Below are 23,177 nucleotides of genomic sequence, written 5' to 3' on the forward strand. Positions count from 1 at the left end.
TCTTTGGCCTTTAAAGGCTGACAGGAAAAAAACCCAAAATAGCAATATGAAAATAATGCCTTTTGATCAAACCCCAATGTAACAAGCCAAAAATCATGAATATAACAACACTGCTTGAAAGTCAGGTATAAAATAGAACAAAATTAAAGAATCTTAAGTCTGCAGACAAACATAACAGCCAATTATGTTGTTCAGTGCTCAGTGAAAGATCTTTGAGGGTATTCAGCCAAAATGTTAAATCACACTGTTTTCTTTGTTTTAGTCAGTGAATGTAATCAACAGGCCACTAAAATAACTCAAGCAAAATCCTTCATTCAGATGGCTCAAGAGACAGAAGGTCTTAGCTAGAGCTCTGTTACGTATCCTAGGAACACGAGCCTGAACAACATCAGTAATAACCATGAAACACTTTGCTAGAAAGATATTCTTAAGGACATCTAAGTGTCAACAGTTTCACTTCAAGTTTTGTGACCACAAGTTCTCTTCCGGGGATCAGACTGGCCTTAGTCAGCATTAATTCTGATCCACAGTGTAAATTTCCAGGGACCTGATGTTCACTTGCACAACAGATGCTTTATAGCCACCTAGATGTGTAACAGAGCATCAAACTGGGCAAAAATTACAGTTACACACTGTCAGTGTAGAGCAAAGAGGCTTTAGCCGACACAAGATCTCACATTTGTTGTTTTACCCAAGGTACGTATAGACCTCGCTTCCATCAAAAGCATACTGGTGCTATCCACAAGATTTCTAATAAGTAATTAAGGACAGCTGCTCTCCGCTTTCAGCTCAATAGGAATCATATTAAATACTCAAATGGGAGTAGGACTGTACCCTACTGTCTCAAGACAATTAGAGGGAAATATCTTATTTGCCCAGAGAAACAGAAGTTCCTAAATCGAAACATACTCGCAGTGTTTTATAGAACAAATGAATTAGTTTCTGAGACTTGTTTATTCTCAAACTACACTTGAGAATGTATCCCAAAACTAAGAATACAGTAAATATAACCTTCAAAGAAAGCACACTATAGGCAAGACCTTCTGACCCCTAAACACAGATTTCACGTGAAATACCACATGTAATAAACCTGAATGACTTAGACCCAGAAGACCACTCAAATTAATTAAATGGATAAAATCCAGTGTCTAACTGGCTCCCGCTGCACTTTTTAATTCCCAGGATTCACCCGAGGGTTTCAATGATGTCTTCTAGTTTCATCTTAGGTCACATAGTGAAAAGTGCACTAGGGGTTAGACTATGGAAGAAGAAAGTCTCCACTAATCTCTCAATCAGAGGGTATTTAGCTCATTCAAACCACTCTTACCTTGTTTCATTCTAAATCAAGAGTTAAACATTAAATTAAAAAGTAGCATCCTAGCTCCTGCCAGTGGGGTTGGGTGGGGATGTCACATCTTCTGGAGATAAACAGCATAAGGGATTGGTCATTCCAGAGTTACATCTGATTTACACAGATATAAAGAAAATAGAAGTGAATTTCACCCGTCCAATTGGCATGGAATAAATGTCTGCTTCCTCCGTTGTCCACCTCTATTTTATGTTGGGCTACTGGATCCAGAAATCCCTGATCTAGGTCCCCTTCTCATGCCTACCAACCAACCAGCTACGTAGATTGTAAAGCGTGTAGCTGCTCTGTCCTCAATACCTCCTGCACAACTTCATTGTGGGGCTTAGAGGTTATAGGTAGCCATCCCCAAAGGGATTTTCACTATTAATGAGGCAACTAGATCAGTGCAATATGGATTATTGTTAGCTGAGAACACACTCAGGTCAAAAATTTCTGTTACGTCCTGTGCACATATTCAAGAAAAATCTAAATTCCCTTAAATCTTCCCTTTTCTAGTACCAGCTGAACCTCTCTAATCCAGCACTCTGGGGACCTGACTTGTAACAGACAAAAGAATTGGCTGGACCACAGGAGGTCATACCGTCTAGCAGCATTACTTACACTGTCACTATTTGTTGGGCTCTCCAAAGACACGTAGAAGGCAAAATAGCAGCACAGAACACTGAGATCCAGGACTGGTGGCTGAAAACTAACTGGGACCACAGGAAATGTGGCTGCACCCATGATATATTGTCATCCAGCTAACTAAAGTCATGCCAGATTACGGATGTTTCTGGACCAGAGAGGTTCAGATGAGAGGTTCAACCTTTAGAACATATGACAGCATTGACCATACAGAATCTGCTTTAAAGGCTTGACTTTTGAGCTTTCAGAGATTCCGAAGTAATTATTCAGCAGTTATCTAATTAGATAAGAAACTGAGCTAAATTCTGTTTTATGCAACGTACAATACTTGGCTTTATTTTTCTCTTTGGGAAAAGCTGTTTAACAGTATATCAAACCAAAACTGCTTTTGTTTTTTCATCCTGACTGGATTCTCTCTCACTTTGCTCAGTGGGACTATGGAATGCTGTCTTGTTGTTTCCAAAATCTTGGCATATTCAATACTTGATGTAATAAGATCGAGCGAAAACTGGGACTTGAAACCATGTCTATTGAGGATTCAAAAAGGGTAAATATTGTACTCATCTTTAACGAAGATACTAGAGTGATCCTAGAAATTAAAAACAAGTGAGTATGACCTTCAGGTAAACAGGACACAATGGTTATGGAGTTATTACAATTAAAGTTGTTTTGGATGCCTTTATTTTGTGACATCCAACTTGAGATACCTCAGAAGGTTTTCAGAGGATGGACTGTTAGCAGCACTTCTGGAAAATCATGTGCTTCAGTATTTAAATTTGGGCAGCCAAGGACTCCAGCACACCAAATTACCACATATTTTCAAAAAGTTATGCCTCAGAGACTTGTCCAAGGGCAAACAGGAAGTCTAATGGGGGCACTGAACTGAATTCTACTCTCCTGCATCCCAAGATAATGTCCTGATCACCAGACTGTTCTTCCGCTGGACTTCCACGTTGCAGGATGAGGGCTAGAATTTGTAACACACCTGTATGATTGTTACATATTTCACTGAATACATACATTAAACCGCATTAGAATTTTAAAAACAGCATATCTAAGGCAGCTTCTGTCTTTAGTTATCCCAGTTGACCTGACTTTGTGAGTTTACTCTCTAGGTGGTAAGGTAGGGATGTGCATGTGTGAGTGAGAAGTGATTGTTCAGTGCTACACAAGACATATTGAGACACAGTGAATAAATAAAAGACAAATATAATTATACAGTAACAGAATTTCAGCATGCAAGCCACATAAAATGGATGACAATAATATACTCTTCATTGTGCACAATTATATCAAGGTTTCATGATTTGCCTTATTTACACTCATATTCGCAGTGGAAGACATGCTACCATTTGCTGTTTAAACAAAGGTTGCTATACTTCCATTCCAAACCTGCAATAATATGCATATAAGAATTTGTAGTGTTACAAGTCACTAATATACAAATGTTCATGGTGATGTAACCACACAGTAACATTCTCACTAGAATAATACTGCTGTCTTTGCACAATTATGCACAGTATAACTGAATACGTTCTATTTGAATACAACATCCATTTTTCAAAGCTTAGCAAGATAACAAAAAAACCCACACAAATTAAGCTGCATGCCTGGTTAGTGTTGCTCATAAATAAAGTTACAAACATCCCTGACTTATGAACATTCGGACAGGAAACAAAAACAGTTCACACAGAGCCTCAGGCAGCGGAGTCCTTGGGATTATGGGGCCTTATGCAGTACTATTAAACTGGTGCTCCTATGCCCAGTGACAGCTTAGAAGAGGATAGGGAATGATGATTTTTTAAATCTTCAGCAATGTACTAATGCAATATTTTCAAAGCAAATTTTAAACTAAAACCCTGTCGTCTAACGCAGCAAATTCAGAAGCTGATGGTATATACCTGGGGGTAGTAAATGCCTGTTAAATGGCTTCATGGCCACCTGAATGGGTCTTTCACAGTATTAAGGTTCTGCTAAGAGGTCTAACAGACTTTTTAATTTTAGTAACAGAGATAGCCATGCTAGTCTATATACTATATAAACAAAAAAGCAGTCCAGTAGCACTTTAAAGACTAACAAAATAATTTATTAGGTGATGAGCTTTCGTGGGACAGACCCACTTCTTCAGACCATAGCCATACCAAAACAGACTCAATATTTAAGGCATAGAGACCCAAAATAGTAATCAAGGTTGACAAATCAGAAAAATTTTATCAAGGTGAACAAATCAGAGAGTAGAGGAGCAGAAGGTGCGGGGTGGGGGGCTGTGTGTGTCAAGAATTAGATTAAGTCAAGTATACAAAAGAGCCCCTATAATGACCTAAAAAATTCCCATCCTGGTTCAAACCACGTGTTAATGTGTCAAATCTGAATATAAGAGAGAGTTCAGCAGCCTCTTTCCAATCTGTAGTGAAAATTCCTCTTCAGTAAAACGCAAAACCTTCAGGTCATTAACAGAATGGCCCACTCCATTAAAATGCGGGCTGAGCTGTTCATGCATCAGGACTGTTTTTATGTCTGTTTTGTGCCCATTAATTCTTTGTCTAAGAGAGTTTGAAGTCTATCCAATATAAATTCCTTTAGACATCTTTTGTTTATGGCAAAGGATTTCACTGCTGAACTCTTTTATATCTAATTCTTGATTACTATTTTTGGTTCTTGATGCCTTAAATATGGAGTCTGTTCCGGTATGGCTACGGTCTGAAGAGTGGGTCTGTCCCACAAAAGCTCATCACCTAATGAATTATTTTGTTAGTCTTTAAAGTGCTCCTGGACTACTTTTTTGGTTTTTAATTTTAAGTTAACTAGATGGTCTCCAGAGGTAGCAGAACCACAGAATGGGGACAGAGATGGGTGGACATTCAGAACTAGCAGTGCCCAAATTTTCAGATGCCCTATGCAGCTGTGTATTCCGCATATGAGTAAGGACGGCTCTAGCCTCAGGGGAGAAGCAAGAGTCACAGAGGACGACAAGCAGCCCAAGTGCTGGCAGGAGGACTCTGGAAGACCGGGGGCAGTCATGCAGCCAATGAGTGGAGAGAAGCAGTACTCTGAAGGGGAAACTGCTGCTTTTCCAGGTGCCAGCTTTGCAGCTGCCCCTGGTCCTCCAGAGTCTAGAACCCATGTGCACGCCACTTGCTCCCTCCTAGTCAGTGGGTGCTGAGTGCAGCCCATGGGATGGGGGGGCAGTAAGGGGATGGGGGCTGGCCAGAAGACCCAGCAGAGAGCCTGAGGGAAAGGAAAGGACAGTGCAAAGTCAGCAAACCATAGCTCAGGTGCCAAGAGTGGCACATGACCCCATTTTCATCAGCATATGAGGTGGAAGCTCAGCCCCACCCCACCTCCCCCATGCAGCCAGGAGCTAGCTCAAAGCCATGCTGCCTGTGGGTTAACAAAAGACCAGCGAATGCTTCCAACCACCACCTCAACAGTGGATCTCTGCATCTTCATTTATTTATTAATGAAGCTGTTGTAAATAGGATTATTAGTGAGTTTAAAAAGTAACCACCAGCACTCGGACTGTACAGAGGTAAAAAAGGTCATATGTCGCTAATCCCTGGGATAGGGGATGCCCAGAAGTCCCCTTCAGAGTCTCCACGTACCTCCTCATCCTCCTTTAATTACACCTGCCAGTCCTCAAAGTTCAGTAAAAAGTATTTCTACTGTTTTTAGTCGCAAATGTACAGTATTTCAGCTACACTATGAGTTAAATAGGCTTTTGTGGGTACCTTAGAAACTTATTTATAACCTTGTGTCTATGGGAAAAATGGGGTTTCAAGATCTAACCAGCTGACTTACACACTTTTGAAACCCAACCAGTTCATAAGCTGTGGACTTCCTGTAATATACAACATCAAAACTCACTTCAGTTCAGAGCAACTGGCATTAAGGCATATATCTGCACTGAAGGGTCTGCAGCCTTGACGCCTGTAATAACAGTTTAAAGTATCAATAAAGACCAACTCTAACCTCATTTATGTCAGTATAATGAAAAAGTTTCTGGAATAAGCAATGTTTGCAACGAGTACAAACATGAACACCACATTAAAAAATATTCAGTATAAAGAAATGTATTTTGAGTAGAACATGGATATACACATGAAGTATATTTAACTCTTACTAGTCAGTATCTGGACAAGGTACTTATTTGCATGTAAGAGTTTATGCAACTAAAACAATCTCTGTAAATCCTTATATAAAAGTGTTGTATTAATACAACATTATGGAGCACATGTCCAAATTACTGTGCAGGTTCTTAACCCACATGGCTTTCATTAATAAGGCCAGTTGATGACACTTACAAAATTGCAGCCTCATACGTAACAGCTGAAAACCTGTATGGCTTTGAAAAGATCATTTTCAGAATAGGGATATTACTAAATGATTGAAAGCAAAAGTAGTACTGCACCATTCTCCAAAATACCCATCCCATACACATACAGCACCTCTGCTTACTGCTCTAGAGTTCTAATGCCTAACTGAAGACAATAGAATGCTAATGAGAACTAAATTAAGCCTTTACTTATGTTAAATACAATAAAAAAAAAAACTTATAGGAAGAGATTCCATAAAAACCATGGGGTAAAATCCTGGCCCCATTGACATTAATGGTCAGTAGGACTGACAGACACCACGGGCCAAGGTGGGAGGGGCCTCAGCTCAGCGCACCACTGGAAGGGGTGGGGCCAGTGGAAGTCAGTCCTTAGCAGTGCCCAGACAATAGCCCTGCCCCGCCTTGCCTCCAGCCATGTGGAGTGGTACTGTTGCAGCACATCAAAGCGGCCCAGAGCTCCATGAACCTTTGAAACACTGGGCCCTAGGGCAACTGCCCCCTTCCTGCCCATCCCCATCCCTTACAGAAGGAACGGGAGTTTTGCCAGTGACTTCAATGAAATCAGGAGATTTTACTGAGACGATGACAAAAAGCATATAAAGATATAGACACTTACGAGCCTTTCTCCTGAAAGAACTTCCAGCAGTTTGATAAGCATCCGTCCATCACGAAGATCAGTGTACAAATCAGTAATTCGACAAGATACACGTGCCAAATGTGAATTAACCCACTTTGTGAAAGTCTTCTTCTGAACTGCCTCTCGTTCATCTAGGCAAAAAATACAGGATTATTTGAAATATATCAAAATTTGCACACAGACATAAAAAAAGAGGTTCAAACCCATGTTCAAATATATTCCAATAAAGAGGCTTGCTAGTGTCTCCAGAGGAGTTATTTTAGCAATCAGGGCACTTCAAAGAAAATCCAACATTTCTTATAGTATAGTAGTTTCTGATGAAATCAGGAGAACTGATTTCAAATTGGGAATTCTGCCTTCTCTGCCTGAGAAGTAAATCTGGAGTATGGGATTCAGGAACTGGCATGAGAAGCCGTTTAGGACATGAATAGGTGACTTGCAAGAGAATAACCTAAAGAGTTTCTGTGGATTATCAAAATGTCCTGTGCTTGGCTATCTTGCATCTTTTCGATAATGGGCCAAATTCTGCTCCTGGTGTAAACTCAGAGTAACTTTCAAATACATAGAGTTAAAGGATTAGCACTGATGTCAAAGCAGAATTTGGTCCAATGCACCTCAGATTTTACTCCTCATCCCTTGTTATAGTATTTATTTTATGGTTCAAATATTTATGCAAGAACAGGATTACTTGTTCTAAAACTGCAATAGTGAAGTTGGCCTGGATTACATAAAGCCATTAAAAAACAGATTTTTTTTCTTTCCTTACACATACCAGAAAATCACTAGCAAAAAAACCAAACTAACTGTAGTTCATTTAGAGTCTAAGCTCACTATAGACTGCATTACAGTAGAACCCTGATAAGATCTTAGGTTACTGCGACTTTGTGCGGAGAAGAGCTGGCATCTGGCTCCGGGCTGCCAGATGCCACCTTCCTGACACTCAGAAGAGTGGGGAAACTGACTGGCTGCTGTGCTGGTCAGTTTCCCAGCTCCTGTCAGGGTGACAGCCGAGACACCCTACCACTCTGGGAACCAGGAAACTGAACAGTGCACCAGAGATTCCCAGGTCCTCTGACTTACACAATGGTTGTGTTCCTGGGCAACCTCGCGTAACTCAAATTTTGTGCAACTCGGGGGGGGGGGGGGGGAGGAGGGGCGGTGTCTATTTTATTCCATAAACTCTTAAGAAGCAGTCTGCTGAGTATCACACAAGTTGTAGCCAGAAAATGTTGCATCACTTGGTCACTCAGGATCTTAACTGAACTCAACAGGCTTTCAGTTGGGACCTTCTATATTAGGCCTTACTCTATAAAAAGAAACCCAATGATTTCACTGAATTCTGGAAGAGTGATAGCCCCAACTTTTAAAACTTGTGTGTCCAAAGTTAGGTTCTTAAATCCATATTTAGGCACCTAGATAAGAACCCTGATTTCAAAGACACTGGGTATCTGAAACTCTCATTGACTTCACTTGGATATCTGGGTACTCAGTGCTTTTGGAAATTGGGCCATTTTGATTTAGAATCTCAATAGGCATCCTGGACACATTTTAGATATATGAAATGTTTCGGGAACATGAGAGAGGGGGCTGAATTTTCACGAAGAACTAGGAACTTCTGAGGAGGTGCAATGCACCTGTTTTCCCGCATACAGTGCTTCTCTAACATGGACAGATGCGTGAATCCAGCACATTTATAGTGAGTTTTACTTTTTATCTTGGCAGCATGGGAGAGGAGGAAAGAGGAAAAGAAAATTAAAGCAGAGGGAGTAAAAGCACAGCAAGTAATGAAATACAGTGAACTCTTTCATATCTGGCATTCTATTATCCAGAAATCTCAAATAACCAGCATTTTAAACATAAGTAAATTTTAGTTACCTTTTCCTTGAGTATAGTATAGTAAAAGTAATTACAAATAAATACAGCAAATACAGTGTACGTTTACAGCATAGAATACTACTGTTGTTGGTAAATAAAGCACTCTGCATATGTTTTTGTTTGTTTCTTAATATCTAACCTTGTTTTTCTTTAGCATTCTGCATTGCTAGGTACACCTCTCTATTATTGAGAATATTTGCATAACCAACAACCTCTTGGCCCCCGGGGCTGCTGGATATGAAAGAATTTACTGTAAGCAGCAGTAGAAACAAGGGGGTGATGGTTAGATATGAAAATGGAAGGAGGAATCTGAAAGGAAGAAAGCATTCAGCAGCTCAATGACAGCTCTATTACTTGATCTTTGTTTCTTACATGATCTATCACTGCAATATCTGAGTGCCCCCATGCATTTCTGAATGTATTTTTGAGTGCATTGTGAGGGGGATAATGCATTTAAACTGACTCTCTGAGGTGTTTCAATTGCACCAGTAAGTTTTAAACAGCTTGACAAGACCATGTTACAGTTTGTAGTGGTTCTCACTTTGAAGTGTAATGTTACGACGACATGACAACACAACAGGAAGTCAGCAGGAACTGAGGGGAGCTTACTGATACCCTGATAAGAAACCAACCCTAGTTACTACATGCTGCAAACCTTTGTCCTGTTGAACTATCTACTCCAGATTGTGTTGTAACTTTTCCTCACAAAATCCTCACTGCTCAGAGCATTTATATTACATATAAATTTTATTTCATTCCAATTATTTTTACAACAACATCTGACAATGTCACCAATACAAAGCCAAGATGTATATTGTTAATAAGCAGTGTGAACAGGATGTGGGCCTCTTCCCTAGAAAGCAGAGACTCTGTTCCAGCAATGCAGTACTACAAAAACAAATATAGGCTGTCAGAAGATACAGCCTCCCATACCCAAGCTGCTCCTCATTTCCAGCAGCCTAACAACACAGTTTGCTCAATCTTGCACCAAAGGGAAAAAAAACCCTAACATATCTGGCTAGTGCAAATACCAGTCTATCCAATTAGCAATTTAAATATATTCTATTAACCTTGAGCATACTGTTCAGAACTATTATTACTTACATGTCTGCTAATTCATGCCTTAAGTAAAGATCAATGCCTTTTAACTAGCAAGTCAGAGAGAAGAATTAAGGAACTGGCAACATTTTACATCTACTAGAGGTTTTCCAACAATAAATCTCTCCCTTCCCCATAAAGATTAATAAAAGCTCACTGCACTGCAGATGGGTCCAAGAATACTACATCACTGTATATTTACCTAACTGTAATTTCTATATTGCAATGTAATATTCTGAGATGCCCATTATACTCTACAGATAGATGGATACCGGTAGTTGACGAAATCCAAACTATAAGTTTGTATATTTAAAGCATTATAGCTTAAAGCACGCTGTGAAATCTAGTAACTAAGTTAGCTGTGATGGAACCTATTAAAATAAAGACATGGTTATCAATCATTCACCCGGCCTTTCTAGGGTGCCGATAAAATGTAATAGGTGGTAGAACAAATGGCCAGGTACCATGCTATGGCCTGATCAAGGAAAGGTAAAAACAGATTATGACCATGAAATAAAAAAATATGGTGATCCACTGGTGGAGCTCTGCACAGACTCAAAATTTGTAGCCGTCTCTGCAGCTGCAAAAATGAGCAGCAGATATCCATGTGGACATCTGCAGATGTGGACACACATGGATAAAAGGCGGATACCCACAAATCTGCAGGCTTCTAGATACAAAGTTTGTATCCATAGCTGCAAAAATGAGCTGCGGATATCCACAGATTTGCAGGGCTGTATACACTGGGCCAAATACTCAGCCAGCATAAAGCTATACTAACTTAAATGAAACTACAGCAAACCCTCGGTTTAATGGACTAATAGGGGAAAAAGGGGTGCCCATTAATGCTGAAAGTCCATTATATCCTATGACGACACACTGACTTCCCAGCCCATCACTCACTCCTGTCCCCACCGCCCTTCTTCCCTTTCCCTCTCCTGCCCCCATTCTGCCCCTCACACCTCTATCTCCCTCTCCCAATCACCAAGAGAGGAGCTGAATACCAGGCTGGGTCCTTCCACCTCCGGCAGCTCTCAGTGGTGTGACTCCCCCATCCCTGGCCTCCAAGCCACCCATGCAAAAGGTAGTGTGTGTCCGCCCCCAGCCTGCCTGCTGCTCAGTACCATTGCAGGCAGTTGTGATCGGGCACCCACATACTCTAGGCACCCAGGGCTGGGAAAGGAGAGCTCCTGCACCCCACCTCAGCCCCCCAAACTGGCTCCTCTGGCCCTCGTGGCCCCAGACACTGTGGTGGCCCCTCCAGTCCCAACACCTGGAGCCGTTCCAGCCGCAGCTCTTGTGAGTCTCCAGCATTTATTTAGCGGGGGGCTGGCAGACAGCACCCACTATTTCCAAAGTCTGTTACATCTGGGTCTGTTACATTGAGCTTTTACTGTACAGTGATTTACCTCTGCTGGTGATCTGGCCTATTGTCTGGGGAAGGAAAACAGCTGTGTGGGTCGAACAAATAACAATGTTTCAGTTACTCCATTCCCAGGAAGCCCCTCTATTTCCTTAAGCAGTGATTCCCGACCTTTTCACACAGAAGTCCTACCACTGCTCTGAGAGTGGCTGGCTAGCTGCTCCTCTTCCAATGTGTCCCTTCCAGTCACATACCAGTACAGTTGCTCCTCCTCTCATTTTACCTATTCATTGTCTGTCTTGTCTTTTGTAGTCCCCATTATTTCCTTTGCACTGCTGTGGTTAGTTCTGCTCACTCCCTCATCTTGTTTTCAAATTTCCACCCATCCCTGGGAGTTCCCTCCTCTTCTCCCCCCTGTGGGAACAGAAGCAATACAAATTCTAGTCACTGCACCTGTGATGTTTTCAGACATGAAGTCTCTTTCTTTCTAAATTTCCAGATTCTAAGTCTTATGCTTGTCCAATCCTTGTACATTCCAGTTCTTTGTTACAACCCACTACTGGGGGAAAGAGACTGGTGGTGTGTTTCTGTCTTTCTTCCTGCTTACTACAGCCGAACAGTAAGGACAGAAAAATACACTAGCCACGGGGGAGGTCAAATTAATGACTGGCCAAAGGCCTTCTTTTTGCCTGTGCTGAAAAAGCCCTGCTTGATAGCAAATAGCCAGGCTCCCACACAGTCTTATGGCATGCCTCTGACTGCCAGCTTTTCAGAAAAAACAGCAAATAGGCAATTAATGATACCCAAGAACGCAGCTCTGCAGCGCTTTCCAGACTCCCACTTTCCTCACCCACCATAGGTCTCTCTCACTGTGTGCAGCCACGTTGGAAAAATTCAGCACTGTCATTCTCCACTGACAGTAGTAACAGTGCTAACACCAGACAGAGAGCAGGCATTTTTATACCATTATACCAGGCTTCATTTATACGCTGTATTTCTGCATACATGTACTCCATACATGTTTTTAGATATCTACCTGGAAAAGCAGGTTAAAGCTACTGGTAGATTTAATTGAAGGGGGTGTGACCTGTATTCTTAAAACCTCTATTTCTGCTTGACGTTTCACAACGATGGCAGATTTTTGCAACTGATTTCACCACCACCTTCAAACTGATGAACTGAAAATACATCTCCTGTTCAGATCTTTTAAGGTAAAACACACACAGTATTAAACAAAGACCATCAAATTTTCTTTGCATATACATTTTAAGCCAGGAATTGCACCTACAGCTTAGAAAATACAACAAACCATGGGGGAAAAAAAAAAAAAAAACTAATGGACACTATATTCATGTATATACTTTTGTGTAAAACGATATTTTATTATTAATAACTAAATCACATGTATTTAATATCTATAGTGGGAAAGACAGAACCATTTATAGTCACTCATGCCTTTTAAGTTTACATTAACAAATGTGACCTTTTTACATTTTGAAAAATCTAATTTAAGCCAGAGGATATGGGTGGAGCTGCTAATGTCGTGTAGCTTGTGAAAATGTGTGTCCCAGGGGTAAAGACAAAACAAGCATCACGCAAAACATGCATAGCAGGAAAACGGAACTGGCCCTTAACAGTAGTATTGATAATATAGGACTCCAACTTATCTGGAAGCAACGTTAGGAAGGAAATTTCCCTTGGGCGGAAATCCCCGACAATATGATTAGCAGGGGGACTTGCAGCTCATGTCTGGTGCTTGTGATTTAAGCAGTGCTGGCTTGGTTTAGTTGACTGGTAAAGAAATAGGAGTTAGGCAGTAAACTTTCCTTGACACTCTTCCTTTATAATTAAGCAACGTTCTGAAATATTAAGTGTAGGATTTTTCAAAGCTGCCACAGGAATTTGGATGCCCAATTCTCATTAAAGAGATTACAGGATTCTGGAGAAAAAATAGGGAACCATAACCTGCTGCTGATTACATTAGTGCCATCCTATTGAATTCAATTAACTCAATGGAGTTGGACCAACAGAGCTTGCCCAGCAGGTGGGCGGGGCCCAAGGCAACACACTGACAGGGGGCCCAGCTAGCAGGCAGTGGATGCTACATTCAACTGGAGTGCAGGGTCCCGAGCCAGAGGGCCCAAGGCAACGCCTTGCTTGCCTTGCCCTAAGACTGGGCCCATGCACCAGTTTAATGGAAAATTTGGCTCAGCAGATGAGCAGAAAGTACAAAAATTCAGCCAGCGAGCACAAACACAGCCTTACCACAGTGGGCAAAAACAGCGAGATCAGCACTATTCCCTTTTCACAAAGACAAGCCAAATGTGGCTCCAACGGCTGCCTGAAGTGGGAGATCACCTTTACTCTCAGTTTAAAGAGACTGTTTGTCCCCATTCCATTCACTAAACCATGTTTTAAACAGACTGAACCCAAGCCCATTTATAAGTGAGTTTTAAATTTATTTCAGCAAGAGCTATTCCCAGACCAACAGGAATCAAAGAATTTTATAAGTCCAGATTTTTTAATGTTACACTCCATGTTGCAGCACCTAACAGGCTTAGGATCCTACAGCTCATTTTCAAGAGAGATTTAGGAGCAAAAAACATTAAAAAACAGTTGATACTAAAAGGCATAACCACCACTTGAGCACAGCATCTGCTTTCAGTCAGTCAATCTGATAAACTGCAAATTAGCAAAAATGATACATTTAAAAAAAAATACAAGGAAATTAAACCAGAACAAGAAACCATGAAAGAATTATTCAGGGTCTGACTAATACCAGCTGCAGTAAGCCCCATTGATCTCCCTGGCACTTTTGCTTTTGAGAAAGATAGAAGGGGGTTCCCTTGGAAAAGCTGAGTTATACTGAAATAAAATAGGGAATAGACTCATGGCATCACCATTACGGTCTGTGACAATGATGTTCCAAATGAAAGGGGCATGCATTATGTAATATAAGAAAATGACAAGGACAACTGCAACTTTAGGTTTCCTTTACTGCAACTTTCTGTATTGTATACTTAGGTGATTGATTCTAAACTAGTTTAATTAAAAAGCCATATGGATTAGCAAAGCTAAATTTTTCTAACATAAAAATGTCAAACAGCTTGAGAATTTGTCAACAACTACACTTCTAAGAGGCACAGAGAAACTCATGAATTATTCATTGCAAAGTGAATTTAAGTTACTAACTAGTTGATCAACTCAGCCTTCTCAACATCTTTATCCACATAATTTTCTCCCAATAAGCAGTTTTCCTTAAGATCTTTCATCCTTGCAGCTAGGCTCTGCATCATATTCTTGCACAGCTTACACTGACACTTTTTCCTTTTTTTAAACCAGGGAACAAATTTCTTCAAAATATTCCCAGATGAGGTCTCTCTTATGCCCAGAAGCCATGATAGTTTTTCCATAGCAGAAATGTAGGGGAATGTAAGAAGTTGTGTGTGTGTGTTGAAGAATGGTCTTCCTTTCTGGTTTTTTCCATTCCACTCCACGGTTCCTTTCTAGGCAGCCTCTCTTATACAGTAGGGTGGCAACATTTGCAAGAATTCGGTGTGAGAATCCCAGCAAATGTTGAATTTTGCGAATATGGCAGGCTCCTGGTCAGATCTGTGCAGTGGGGGGGGGAGGGGGGGCAGAAGAATAATGCAAAGGCCGCCGGCGCTCCCAGCCTGGAGCCCCAGGGGATGTGGCAGCCACTCCCAAATAATGGAATTTGCGAATGTGGCACTCGCCAATGTTGGGACCTTGCTGTATATAGTCTGTCTTTGACAATGTCTTAATTAACACTTCTGTTGTGCTCAGTGAAGCTCCACCACCTCATAAGCACAGAACAAAAATGACCTCATCCAGTTTGTGTCCTTCTTTGCACTTCGCACTTCGTTACTTTTTACTCTGGTGAGAAACAGAAATTGAAAGCTCAGAACTTTCAAGAAGCAAGAGCTGGTAGTTAGTCTCATAGAAAAGTAATTAATGCCTCTTGTCTGTCCAGGCTAAGTGTATGTGTAGCATATCTGTGATGAGACATAACTGTTTTCAAATTGAGAAATTTATAATTTTATTGATTAACACACATCAGGGTTACCATATTTGACCTTACAAAAAAAAAGGATACCCCGAGAGAGAGAGTGTGTGCATGTTTATGTGTGTGCATCTGTATCAGTATCGACCAACTCACACCTGTATTAATGTACTATATATCCTAGAACACATTAATACAATGTGAATTCGTAGACTCTGATACAGATAGGACACCCAAGAGGGAGTGTCTTTTTTATATGGTAACCCTAAAAAAAAAAAGCCACACACACTTTTAGCCACCTGCATCTTTTCCTACCAGTGAATGCAACAGTTTCTTCATATGTAAATATTTTTACAAACTGAACATACAAATTTCTGTAGCTTAATCTTTTTTACTGGAAGGAAATATGTGCTTCTCATTAAATTCTTCTGAATACACTGTCTTGAAGATTAAATACAGGTTTCTGACTTTTGCTTACAATATTTAATATCCACAGATTCCCAGAAACTTTTAGAATAATTAGAATTCAGGTCAACAGTGCAGAGAGGAAACAGAACTTTCTCAGGCCAATGTGCACTCTATTCTTGGATTTTTCCGGATGCAGGACATCACTCTGGTCTGATGTTTTTACACAGATGCAAAGATAGGAATTAAGCTGCCACCAACAGAGGATTTCACAAAATTCCAACCATTCCTGAACATACTTCTGCTAAGGAGATAGCCTGAGAAAACAATGATCGGTTATCCAGGCAGCACTTATGATCTGTGCAGATTTTATTATGAAGAGACATGAACATATTCATTGCAGTAGTCTACAACTTTCATTCCTTTATAATTGTATAAGCCAAATAATAAATACAATGGGTGACATTTTGTGCTCCATCTCTAAGTGGTGCAGTCCAGGTAAGGAGCAGACAACAGTTGTGAGCCGTCTTAACCCCCTCCCCATCCTGTAGTATGCTGGGGCTCTCTGTACAATTTCATAGCCCTGGGGCCAGGGCTGTTCTGTAAGCTGTTGTACACCCAAGCATTTCCCCAAGCCAGTTCCCTCCCCATCCCACCCCACAGCCAGCCACCTATCCCAGAAACTGTGACTTCTAAAGATCCTGTCTAATCCTACAGCTAGTGCTGGTTTTTTTGTGTGCCCTTACTAGGCTACAAAGAGAGTCAGCATGGGACTGAGGGTCTCACCCAGTATCTTTAACAATGGCAGCAAGTGCTGTACAAAGATTTTAAGATGGAACTGAAGTGCGTCCTTTATGCAATTGGTTCTCAAGCAGGAGTATGTGTACATAGCAGCCTTCTAGGGGGTACGCAACTCATCGAGTTCAGGGTTTTTCAATCTAGGGTTTGTGACTCCCAGGAGAGTCAAGATGTGCAAGCAAGTCAATTGCCTGGTACCCCACCCCACAGGGGGCTCTGTGCAGTTAAGTTACAAGATGCAGCTTGGAGAGGAGGGAGAACAGGGCTCTGGCTTTGGCCCTGCCACTCAGGGCTCCAACCTCAGACGAGGCTCACAAGTGAAAAAGAGGCTCAAGTATCAATCACACTGAAATGCAAATACAATGTTTGTATTCCAATAATTGATTTTATAGTTCTAAGACAAGCATGAGAAAAGTAAAGCAATTCTTTGGTAACAGTGCACTGTGACGCTTTTGTATTTTGTAAGCAAGTAGTTTTAAAGTGAGGTGAAACAGAACACACGAGACAAATCAGATTCCTGATGGTGTACGGTAGTCTGGAAAGGTTGAGAGCTACTGTTTTAGGCAACCAGAGCTGCGTCTACACGTGCACGCTACTTCGAAGTAGCGGCACCAACTTCGAAATAGCGCCCGTTGCGTCTACACGCGTCGGGCGCTATTTCGAAGTTAACTTCGACGTTAGGCGGCGAGACGTCGAAGTCGCTAACCTCATGAGGAGATAGGAATAGCGCCCTACTTCGACGTTCAACGTCGAAGTAGGGACCGTGCAGACGATCCGAGTCCCGCAACGTCGAAATTGCTGGGTCCTCCATGGCGGCCATCAGCTGGGGGGTTGAGAGATGCTCTCTCTCCAGCCCCTGCGGGGCTCTATGGTCACCGTGGGCAGCAGCCCTTAGCCCAGGGCTTCTGGCTGCTTCTGCGGCAGCTGGGGATCTATGCTGCAGGCACAGGGTCTGCAACCAGTTGTCAGCTCTGTGTATCTTGTGTTGTTTAGTGCAACTGTGTCTGGGAGGGGCCCTTTAAGGGAGCGGCTTGCTGTTGAGTCCGCCCTGTGACCCTGTCTGCAGCTGTGCCTGGCATCCCTATTTCGATGTGTGCTACTTTGACGTGTAGACGTTCCCTCGCTGCGCCTATTTCGATGTTGGGCTGAGCAACGTCGAAGTTGAACATCGACGTTGCTGGCCCTGGAGGACGTGTAGACGTTATTCATCGAAATAGACTATTTCGATGTTGGCTGCACGTGTAGACGTAGCCCAGGAGTGCAGGTCTGTGCGATGCAGCCCCACAGCAGAGGGACCAAATTTCAGGGCACAAAATCCCTCATTTATACGCTGGCATCTGGGAAAGCAGACAATTTCTTAGGTGAACTTTGGCTACATTTCTGTTGGTGATGGTGCCAGCAGAGAGAACAAGGACATGGTTCAGTCTCTTTCACGTTACAAAAGTGGGGAGACAGGAGGCGGCAATTAGTTAACTGCTTTGGTTTCTGGTCCTAGTGTGCAACGTACAAGGTGCTGGTAGATGTCGTATAAAGCCTCTGCTCAGTCCAGTACAATGCAGATATATGTTCCATAACTTTCAGTCATCGCTGGTTTGTAACAGTAGATTTGTTCTATACGATTGTGTTTCATTTCATAAGCTTCATTTTGTGGTAGCTGCTGGGTCTATATTGAGTATTATAAGTCCGTATGTGAATGTGGGTGTGTAATGGAATCAGTCCCTGAAGTCAGCCTGTCTGAACAACCAACTGCCAGCAGCCCCTGGGATGGCCAGAGAATAATAGGAGCTGGAGCCTGCAAGAGAAAGAGGCCCCATTAAGAGAAGATCAAAGTCCTACCTGCTTTTAGCTGATGACTCATGGTCATACAGAGTTCTGGGCCAGTGGGACTGGACGGAAGCTTATAAAAGTTGAATACAAAACTACAGGAGCTCTCTATCTTTTTTTCCCCCTGCTTTCTTCTTACCATTGCCACTCTACAGGAGTGAGTCTCGGCAGGGGAAGAAGGGGGCCAGGCCTGGCCCACTTCCTCTCTCCCCAGGATGGATGGTACTGACTGCTCCCGAGTACTAAATCTGATGAAGACAGCAAGCTGACCAGAGGGTCATACAAATCAGCTCACTGCCCTGGACTTATGACTCCAGTCAAACACACTGGCTCCACTACACCTTGTCTTCCTTTACTGTTCCTCTGCTGTCTTAACCTGCGCAAGTTCATCTGTGTAAGCATATGAGTGCAGGAGGGTATAAGTGTGTGGGGGTGTTTGACAGCTAGCTCCCTCTTTTCCTTTAATCCAATCATAGTATTTAATAAAATAAATATGAGTGTAACCCTGGAGTGGCTGGGTTGCTCAGGCAACAACAGAGACCTCTTGTGCTGTTGTCCTCATGCTCTTACACAAGGCCAGGAATAATCAGGAGCCCTGGGCTGCAAGCTCCTCCAAGCTGTTACTGTCTTTTTCAGTCTGTTAGTCTATAAGGTGCCACAGGACCCTTCGTTGCTGTTACAGATCCAGACTAACACAGCTACCCCTCCGATACCTGTCTTTTTTACATACCTACTAAACTCCTAGCACACTGCAGCACCACACTGATAAACAGGATTGTTGTTACTGAAAGCATGAAGAACAAAAAACTTACCTGCTCTAAAACAAAAAACTAATTCAAAATAAAATCAATTGTGTTATTCTACTGATGACCAATTTAAAATGCTTGAAAGCCACCGGCAGGGCAGGGGCTGGGAGCAGTGGGGAGTCAAGTAGTAACCATGATTACTAGACACTATCACTACTATGAACACACAAAAAATAAAAGCTTTGCCTAACACTGCTGTTTTCTAAAGCTAGCTATTTTTCCCTTTAAGAACAAGGCAAATTAAACTGGACAGCAAAGCTTCTTGTCTTCCCGCATTGTGCTGGTTTTCCGTCTGCTGACAAAATGCTGGGATTGAAATTATGGAGTGATACAAGTATAAAGAAGGGTATTCAATCTGGAAGCCAAAATCCCCAATAAAGACACATGAAAGCTATAAAATAAAAATGAAATGTGAAGAAATTCAAAGTGCACATTCCAAGGCTGAGAACATTATTTAATAACTGGATGAACTTTTAAAATAATGGCCATCTGCTTTATCTTTACTTCAATCTCAGGTAGTTTAATACATCAAAGTGGCTCTAACCAATGTTTTCAAAGTAAAACTAGCGCACTCATAATGGAGAATTATAACCGTTCAACACCTTTGGTGCAAGTTTGTATGCCTGTGTTTAGCTTTAAGCGCATAAACTGTCTCATGGGACTTCAATGAGGATACTCTCACGACTGAAGCTAAGTACAAGCACAAGACAGACATAAGCGAACAGCAAAGGCATAGACTCTCCAGGTGCTGCGAGTCTGCAGCACCCACTGAAAAAAAGGCAGTGGTGCTCAGAACCTGCCAGAGGGACGCTCTTCACCTTACACCTCCTGTGGGAGGCAGACCCTGCTAATCAGATCCTTCCTCTCCGGTGCCTCTAGCACATTGCGATCACTGTTCAATAACATGTGGCAGAAGGGGGAAGGGGTGGAACAGAGTGAGAAGAGGCAGTGCTGGGGTGGGATCTCGGGGAAAGGGGTGAAATGGCAGTAGGGCCTGGGACAGCGCAGTGGTTAAGCCCTGACACTTCCCCCTAAGAAATCAGACCTATGATGAACAGCATGCAACCAAACAGATAAAATAGCCTGAGCACAGCAACAAAGGAGCTACTGTTTGACATACAGCTCAGACAGACCTGCATAGACCAACTGAATAAAAAAATATTAGGACCTACTAAAAAACCTCAAACTCAGCACAATCAATTTGGTCCTGTGTATTTAAGTCTTGCAGGGGAAGAAAAAACCTGTAAATGTGATGAAGTCGGAAACACTGCCTTAGTAAAGGGGATCTGGAAAAAGCACTGGCTTGTCAGATATTGTCTGTAAAACTCCCACAAAACAAAAACAACTAAACAACTGAAGTCATAGCAGAATTGTGAACTACACACTGTTGTGCGGCCTTTGCAGCTTCCTTGAAAAACAAACATCCTTCACTGGCACAGTGCAGGAAGGGGCCAAAACAGGTTCTCACAAAATTCTTCCTTCACACACTACCTGGTTGAAGACCGATGTCAGGGGCCAATGCCAGTTCTGTGAACAGCATAGTGGGCTGTGGATATGGTACTACCATACCCACATCTCTACTACCTGTTATATCCCTCCTGTCTAGCAAGCCAAATACTCTAAGTATAGTTTACATATAAAACCTATTTCTCTCTGTTTGGAGGAGGGAAGATAAGCAGTTTTGAATTCTGGAGGGAATTTTGAGGGAGAGGAATTGCTTGAGACCTGCTCCCTGTGCCACTTTTCCTTCGGCCTTCCCCTGTTCCCTCTCAGAGGCAGGAGACATTTCTGCTGGTTCCAGTTCCCCACTCCCTCCCTTAAGGGTGAGCCCATGGCTCAGTCATGTCTGTGACTGGTCCTAGATGCAATTAACTGCCCACTTCTACTGATTCACCTGTATACACACACCAGTGCCCAAGGAAACCTGTGCTGCTCCACATCCTGGAGCTCCAAGATAGTGACGTCAAGATGCTCTGGAATACGAAGTGCACCATTGTCCACTGGATTATAATTTGCAATAGAGCAAAATAGGCAGGACTGTTTTGTCTCACTGCAGCCCTACAGGCACCGTTTAGACAGGGATGGTGGTACAGACTGCCATGTTAGAAGTTGACATTCAAATCATGAATGCATTTAATTCTCTGGATATCTAGAATCTATACATTAGGGCTGTGTCTACACTTAGTAAAAACTTCGAAATCAAAGAATACTAATGAGGTGCTGAAATGCATATTCAGCACCTCATCAGCATGCCAGTGGCTGCAGCACTTTCAAAGTGCCGCAGCTTGCTCCCACACAGCTCGTCTACACGAGGTGCTGAAAATGCATTTCAGCGCCTCATTAATATTAGCATGGCCATTTCGAAGTTTTTACTAAGTGTAGATGATAGCCTAGAAGAAATATTTTAAAAATCTACAAGCATATCTTTAAATAACCACTGTGTCAATTGGGGATTTATAATATTTTCTATTTAATAGGCTGATTTAATGACCTTTTCATGATTTGTTCAATTTATTCCATTTCCATGGTCACAGAACAACCTACCTCTGATGGTTACAGGGCATACTGTATATGGAGAGTGTGTGTTCCGTGGAGTGAGAATACCAAATAAAAGCAGTAACAAATCAAGTAATGCTGGATATCAGCATGTGCTACAGTTTGGAGCTAACGTGTCCCTTAATTTCTTCCTTGATTAAAGCAGAATGAATATTGGCAAAAGAAAATTGTCTAGGGTACAGCAAAAAACTTATTTGCACTAACTGAAAGAATCTATGGGTAATTTATAAAACGAATAGTAACAGAAAGATAGTAACTCAAGGAATACGGAGCACAGGTCGTCAAGGAATATGGAGCACAGGTGGTCTTCTCATCTATCCTCCCTGTGGAAGGAAGGGGTCTGCATAGGGATCGTCAAATCACAAGGTAAATGCGTGGTTGCGTAGGTGGTGTAGCAGGGAAGGATTTGGTTTCTTTGACCATGGGACTCTGTTTCGTGAGCAGGGATTGCCGAGAAGAGATGGGATCCACCTCACTAAAAGAGGAGAGAGCATCTTCGCGGGCAGGCTTGCAAACCTAGTGAGGAGGTCTTTAAACTAGGTTTGGCAGGGGAAGGTGACAAAGCCCGGAGGTAAGTGGGGAAGGAGGAGGGAACAAGCAAGTGGGTTTCATGGGTGAAGAGGAGAAAGTGGGCCAATTGGCCCCTTCTCTAAGATGCCTGTACACTAATGCCAGAAGCCTGGGAAATAAACAGGAAGAATTAGAGGCCCTGGCACACAGTCACACAAGCATAAGGTGCTTGGAATAACGGAGACTTGGTGGGACGATTCACATAACTGGAGCACGGTCATGGAAGGTTATAAATTGTTTAGGAAGGACAGACGGGAGAAAAGGAGGAGGAGTTGCACTCTACGTGAGGGAGCAGTATGATTGCTCAGAGCTCCAGTATGAGGAAGGAGAAAATCCAGTCGAGTGTCTTTGGGTTAAGCTTAGAGGTGGAAGTAACAGAGGTGATGTTGTAGTTGGTGTCTGTTATAGACCGCCAGATCAGGGAGAGGAGATAGATGAGACTTTCTTCAGGCAGCTTAGTGAAGCTTCCAAATCACAGGCCAGGGTTCTCACGGGAGACTTTAATCATCCAGACATTCGTTGGGAGACCAATACAATCAGCACACAGACAATCCAGAAAGTTTTTGGAAACTATTGGGGATAACATCTTGGTAGAAGTGCTGAAGGAACTGACCAGGGGCCGTGCGCAACTTGACCTGCTGCTCACAAAACAGCAAAGAACTAGTAGAAGAAATAGAAGTGGGAGGGAACCTGGGCTGCAGTGACCATGAGATCGAAGATTTCAGGATCTGGACGAAAGGAAGAAGGGTGAGCAGTAACATACAGACCCTTGATTTCAGAAGAGCAGACTGACTCCCTAAGAGACCAGATGAGCAGGATCCCTTGGGAAATGAAGATGAAGGGGAAAAGAGTTGAAGAGAACTGGAAGTATTTTAAAGAAGTCTTACTGAAGGCA

The 23,177-nt window shown here is 42.3% G+C and overlaps 1 protein-coding gene across 4 annotated transcripts in view; it reads right to left on the bottom strand.

Moving 5' to 3' along the window:
* The window catches only part of SPTBN1 (spectrin beta, non-erythrocytic 1), a 222,633-nt gene that overhangs the window by 79,871 nt on the left and 119,585 nt on the right, over window positions 1-23,177 (bottom strand). For all 4 annotated transcript variants that reach the window (XM_074989512.1, XM_074989511.1, XM_074989513.1 and 1 more), the window contains one exon: window positions 6,943-7,094. In XM_074989512.1, the coding sequence (XP_074845613.1) occupies window positions 6,943-7,094 (152 nt within the window). The remainder of the gene's footprint in view (window positions 1-6,942; window positions 7,095-23,177) is intronic.

This window comes from Carettochelys insculpta, chromosome 3 (genome assembly GCF_033958435.1).
Source record: "Carettochelys insculpta isolate YL-2023 chromosome 3, ASM3395843v1, whole genome shotgun sequence".
In the NCBI taxonomy this organism is placed as follows: Eukaryota; Metazoa; Chordata; order Testudines; family Carettochelyidae; genus Carettochelys; species Carettochelys insculpta.